The 6,622-nt window shown below is 37.2% G+C and overlaps 1 protein-coding gene across 1 annotated transcript; it reads right to left on the bottom strand.

The window, feature by feature from the left end:
* Positions 1 to 644: 644 nt before the first annotated feature.
* LOC113228681 lies at positions 645 to 6,122 on the bottom strand. Its single transcript, XM_026462036.1, has 3 exons — positions 5,737 to 6,122; positions 2,373 to 2,505; positions 645 to 830 (listed from the first exon to the last, which is right to left on the bottom strand). Exons 1-3 carry the CDS (start codon positions 6,120 to 6,122, stop codon positions 732 to 734), a joined length of 618 nt encoding a protein of 205 aa, XP_026317821.1. The 3' UTR covers positions 645 to 731.
* Positions 6,123 to 6,622: the final 500 nt, after the last annotated feature.

The raw sequence follows: 6,622 nt of genomic DNA, 5'->3' as shown, positions 1-6,622 counted from the left end.
ATAAAACGAATTAGTAACGAATAATATTATTACGTTGATAACAATTGTTAACAACATTACGTTGTTGACACTTCTCTATGGAGAAGCTATAGGTGGTGACTACACAAAAAGGACTTGGAAATCGCACTTTTAAGGCTGTAGTCATTGACTTACAAATACATGGACGACGGGTCTAATACAAAAACCAGGAAAAAATGTCCCAAGTCAACCTATTTAAACGTAGTGACATGTAAAGGAATATGAAAAAGCTAAAACGTTGAATTTAAATTGTAATGTCATCGCAGTACTGTCTAATTTTGCTTGCTTCGCTGTCAGTCGAATAAACGAAGACTAAAGCGTGAATGACGCTCTGTGTACGATTTTAACGCCCTATAAGTTTGGACACTTTTTAGCGCGGACCCGATGTCCATATAATTGTAAGTCAATGGCTGTAGTTGATTTCTTTAGGATATGTGTAGCGAAATGGGGTACCGCGTACTATATTCTTATATTTAATTTTATTGCAAACTCCGGATTAAAGAGACTATAAACTCTATTCTGTTCATAGTGCTGTGTGTGCACGGTCAGCCTCTGCTTTACTGATGTCAATCGCTTTGCTTGAAAGACTATCTTAGACTTAGCTGCGTAACTTGAGTAATTCTTAATTTTTTTTTCTGTCAGACATTGTAACCTGTAGGTACCAGCTATATGTGGCGTCTATTAGATAGGCTCATGCGTTTACTACGATGGTTCTAGAAGAGAGTAGAGTTGAATCTGGCGGAGCGGCGAATCACGTGTGGCGTTAATGACACGTAACCGCTCTCTACCACGCGAACAACGCGCACGTTGATCTGGAAGAAATAATCAATTAAATCAAAAATGGGATGGATTGCATTCGATAGGCTGGATCATATCTTAAAATCGGTTGATATTCCACAGTGTTAGAAAACCCGCTTATTAACCCAATATATCTTGCCCACTATGACTTCCGAGACGTGGACGCTCATACAGAAGACTGTGTATAGAATGAGAGTCGCACAAATAGCCATAGAGCGAGTCATGCTTAGCATCAAACTTCGAGTTCCGCGTTCTAAAATCCGAAATCCGTAGACGAACTAAGACCAAGGGCGTAGGAGATAGGACAACGAGTTTAAAACGGAGCTGACCGGGACATGTTGCGAGACATGATGAACACAGATGGAGTAAGGCGCTAACCGAATTGTGGCCAAGATATGGATAATATATTCAAACGTTCTGTAGCGAGTTGTGTGGACGACATTGTCAAAGTTGCGGATAGTAGATGGGTGAGACTAGCACAGGATTGTGGTGGGTGTCATTAACTACGAGAGGCCCATACCCAGCAGTGGGTGAAGTAGGGCTGTGGATGATGAAATAAAAAATAATGTACAGGCAACAGACCTTTCCCTTAGTTCTTAATAATATATAATAATAAATATATAGTCCCACTATACTATATAGCCTAACACTATACAGGCTATGAACAGGCGTGTCACTTACCACCAGGAGCACGATTTGTTCGTCCCGTCACCTGATATCATAAGAAAACTTTTTTTTTTTTTTCAAATAACAAGACGAGCAAATCGTGTGTCTGCGCCTGTCCATAACAGTTACAGTGCCACTTAGACCTTCAAATCACAAAAATCACAGTGGCGCTACCACAGCGCCCGTCACCCTAATTCATATCAAGTTGACAAGTCCCATGTACCTGCAATTTCACTTGCACCCTTACCCTTCAAAATTAAAACTCCCATGGAGCTCTACTGCTACAAAAACTATTGGGCTATAGTTCCCACGCGGGTCTAATGCGGATACGAAACTTCACACATATCGTTAAATGTCAATATGCGGTCTTCTTTGTAAATTAATTTACATCGGTGTGTTGCTCACATTTCGCTATTTGACTAATTGTGTGAACATAAATTTAAAGTTTTAAATTATTCACATTGATTCGGTAAGTAATGTTGTGGTTTTTGATTAATTTGTGTATTTTAAATTGCTCAAAATGTTTTTCTTCACCGGAAAGTTCATCGTAAATTTCAAATTAAACTTCGCACATAAATTCCGAAAATATCAAAGGTACAAGCCCAGATTTGAGCCCACGACTCTCAGCTTTAATAGGTTATCACGACACATTGTAGTTTGGGCTTTCTTCTTGTAAGTGGCATAGAGCTAATTAAATCTTAAGTGTCATGGCGCAAACAACGTAATTCACCGTGCAAAATCAGGATTTTTCCCTGTCCTCCGATCGGAAATCCGATATGTAGGAGAAGTGGGAATATTACTTCCCATGTCTCTGATTCATAGTTATTTACATCTTTTACATTTTCTTCCTTATTTTTTTATTATTCAGACTGAAGTTTGAGAATACAGACCTCGTGCTTCGAGACGGTTCTTTTGAAGTACTTGTGGAAGCGCGTGGAAAGTGCCCACACGGCACCGTTATCACGCTCGGCCCACCGAACTTCGGCGCAGAACTGCAGCTTCTCCGGATCTTGTGCTAGTACTCTGCAAAATTAGATACAAATATCCATATAAAATACAAAAAAAACTGCAAGTGCAGAAAAATAAAATTCATCAGGTCTGGCTGGTTCGTTCCCTAGCTCAATGGGGAGAGCGTCAAGCACGGTATGCTGAAGGTGCTGGTTAGAATCCAGCCGGATCGAATGAATTTTTGTTAGAGTTCGATCTTTATATTAATAATTATAACAAACTAGTCAAGTAATTTCACAAAATAACAATTGAATATTATGGCAATAAAACATCGTGATATTCAATAAGCTTAATATTACAAATATCCATAATAGTTTTTTTTATTTGAAATAGAACGATAACACAATGAGGTAACGATTATAGCGAATATTTCGTTTTTGGATTATCCTATTAATCGAGAGATTACCTCACGATAATAATAAAAAATTAAAATATTTTACAATATTTTTACTCTTTATTTATTTAGAGCCTTAGGTCGTTACTGAACATGTCAGCCCCGTTAGAAAAACAATACCTCAAGAAAACACTTAATAAAATCCAGACAGATAAATCAAAATACTACCTAACCAAACATGTGTACAAAATCTCAGCAGCGCTACATGTTGGGTCCGACGAAACAGATTGAAACCACCCGACATTAAATGTACGGAAACCAGCCTGTGCTAATAAAAGCGCCCTGATAAGTTTCGTCCGCATACACTCCACGAGCAAATGATGTACAACCTCAGGAATCCCACACACTTCGCAATTCGGTGAATTCACCCTTCGCATCAAACACTAAAATTTGTTTAATGGAACGTGTCCGGATAATTTTGTTTTTCTAGTTTTTATCCGTTTTTAGTTACCTTCAAGTTGGATTTTGGAACTGTGAATTTCATTGTAACTTTAAATATAACAGGTTTTTTTAAGCTTCTTTTTTTTCTAAAAAAACTTGTAGCCGTGTACGTTGAAAACTGCATGAAATGAAAATACCAAATATTGTAGATGTCAAATTGACTTTTAAAATCACGCGGCATTTTCCGCTCGCGGTGTACAAAGACTGAAAAGTTTTTGTGTTTCAGTTTCTTTTTATACCCGTTGACGCTGCTAATTATTGGTAAATGAAATATGGTATCTCCAAGTGGTAGATATTGTTTATTTCATTAACTCGAGACATTCTCAAACATAAAACAATTCCCAGTACTGCACGGGAGTTTTTTAGACACATACTATACAGGATATTTTTTTAATTTGTAAATAGTCACCGAATATATGTATAACCAGAAATTGTGACGAAATAATCCATCCCTGGCAACTCATCAGGCAAATGGGCCTTATATCACTTTTAAATATCAAATCTCGTTTGCGCTGAAATCACAAATTAGAAAGTTGAAATAGTACATAACCAACAACTAACCTGTGTTGTACGTGTCCGTATATTCCAAATATATTCTGTATTTATTGTAATAAAGATAATCTCTCTAACAATGGGGGGTTGTTCCATTCGGTGGTGTGGGGAAAAGAGCAAAACATCTAATTAAAATTAATAAAAAATAAAAAAAAAACTGCCTCCGTGGCCGAACGGTTACCATGCCGGACTGCCACGCAGAGGTCCCAGGTTCGATTCCCGGGCCGGGAGAAATAGTTGTATGGCCTACAATTATTTCTCTCGTGAGTTTGGGTGTAATTTGTGGTTGTCTGTGTGTGTGTCCATGGCACCCGCGACACAGGGTTTCCCTAGTGCGGGGCTATGTTGAGTGTGTGCGTTATTTATATTTATTTATAATTATAAAACAAACGTAATCACATTTAATCGGTAATGATCGGTAATTAAATATTAAATGTGTAATTTTTAAATTGTCGTCTGTTATGGCAAAGCCATAAAGCTCAAGTGAAACTGGTCGATTTGAAGTGAAACGAATTGAATTTCGAATTCAAGCTGGCCAATCGGAGCGCAGTTGTCACCGTAATGAATTTGGCAGATTAATTTTCAAACAAATAAAATGACATTTCTTCTCTATTTCAGTTATATATTCGATGTAAATAGTTATACCTAAATAATAATGTAACGTGTAATTATCTAATTTCTTTTTTAATTAAATTCCTGTACTTAGTTGTACATAATAGTCATGAAGGTATAAAGTGTAGTACTTGTTTACCTTCATGTTTATTGTTTTTGTTAAATTTAAAACTGTGTACATACTTTAAGTAATTCATGACAGATTTGTTTTTTTCTCATTTAAAATACCTTACCAGTAAATATCTTACCAGTCAGTGACAAAAGGATTTTCGCTATTAAGAGTAATTCAATTCAAAGACACCCAAAGGTCACTTTGAACGGCCTTCTGAGCGCAATTTCCTCAGAGAGTTTTTGTTCTAAATCGTCATTTTAGTCAAATTTAGGTAATTTACTAAATTTAATTATTACGCACACTCATTAATCAATTAAACCTATTTTGACCAATACATTCTTATTTTAATATCCGTAAAAGCCTTGAGAAAGGTATTCAAAGTTACGCAACTTGTCTGTATTTTTGTATTATACACGATGCAAATTTGGGACGGGTCAGCAAGTACCTTAACGGTCACAGCTATAGTAAAACAATCTTAGTAGATTGTCTATAAATTTTAAAGATGTATGGTCATTGACTTACAATTATATGGACGTCGGGTCCGCGCTAAAAAGTGTCCGAACTTATAGGGCGTTAAAATCGTATACAGAGCGTCATCCACGCTCTAGTCTTCGTTTGTTCGACTGACAGCGAAGCAAGCAAAATTAGACAGTACTGCGATAACATTACAATTTCAATTCAACGTTTTAGATTTGTCATATTCCTTCACATGTCACTACGTTTAAATAGGTTGACTTGGGACATTTTTTTCGTGGTTTTTGTATTAGACCCGTCGTCCATTTATTTGTAAGTCAATGTGTATGGTAAAGTTTTTTGCGATTTCTGACATTCTCTAGGATTCTTATCTCATTTGATCCCACATAGATTTTTAATCCTTACCCAAAATAGGATCGAATGACATAAAATAAGACTTTCGTTAATCTTGCTGATTATTCCAAAATCTGTTAAAGTCAATAGTAACAATCTTGAAAATTCGTGGAGTATAGTAGGATCATTTTCCTGTAGCTACGACGGTTAAAGCCCTTGATGACCTGTTGTGAAATTTCCATCCTGTATCTATACTATTTTAGCGCGCGATTACCCTAATATTTATTAATGGACGTAATATTATAAATAAACTCAAAATAAAACTCACTTGTGAGTGTTAGTGATAGGGTTCCAAGCAGCAATAGCTGTCTCAGCAATCGGGCTGAAGATGATGGTGTCGTCACGCGGGTCTACTGCAATACCCAGTCCCTGTGAGGACTTGCGCCCCACGAGATTAACCGGCAGGTCGGTGCCCTCTGCAGGTGGCCCGGCCGCAAGCACCGCTGTTGATACGCTGAATACTCTAAAAGAATCGATAGGTTGCGTTAGTTTTTTTTTATCTAAATATAGTTTTATTAGAATACACAAACCGGTTGAGAGAACGACGGGCCAGCGAACCAATGTACTCCGAAAATGGACATAACATCTCCGGCAACAGCCAAGCGTATTCTTTTCGTAAAATATCAAGTGCCGGGACGAAGAAGTCGCGGACATCTGTAAACTGCCCATAACAGATGCAGTGCCACTCAGACCTTTAAACCGCAGAAATCTGAGGGGCACTGCCCCTGGACCAGTCACCCTGAAACAAAGTTGATAAGTCCCTTGTGCTTGTAGTTTCATCCCGCACTCATAAAACGCACGGTTTATAAGTAATACTCGACCAAATTAGAATCTCAGTACAGAATACTAAAAAAACCGACCTCAAAAGTCATTCATTCAGGTCAGGAATATTTTCTTCAAATTTACCACCACTAGTGACGTACCCTCTTTCCAACAAAAAAATAATTATCAAAATCAGTTTACAAATTATTGAGTAATCGCGTAACGCACATACAAAAAACATACATTCGGATTGAGAACCTCCTCCTTTTTTTGAAGTTAGTTAAAAATTGGAACGTAGTGTACATTATTACTTGGCATTAAACGTAGGTAAGGCGTACTATTGCCACTAAAAAAAGTAAAATAACGTGGGACATAAGTCTTAATTCTTCAAT

This window comes from Hyposmocoma kahamanoa, unplaced genomic scaffold, assembly GCF_003589595.1.
Source record: "Hyposmocoma kahamanoa isolate Upper Pololo Valley unplaced genomic scaffold, ASM358959v1 236, whole genome shotgun sequence".
Classification (NCBI taxonomy): Eukaryota; Metazoa; Arthropoda; class Insecta; order Lepidoptera; family Cosmopterigidae; genus Hyposmocoma; species Hyposmocoma kahamanoa.
Note: the sequence above shows the minus strand (reverse complement) of the source record. Positions and strands in the feature narration are given on the sequence as shown.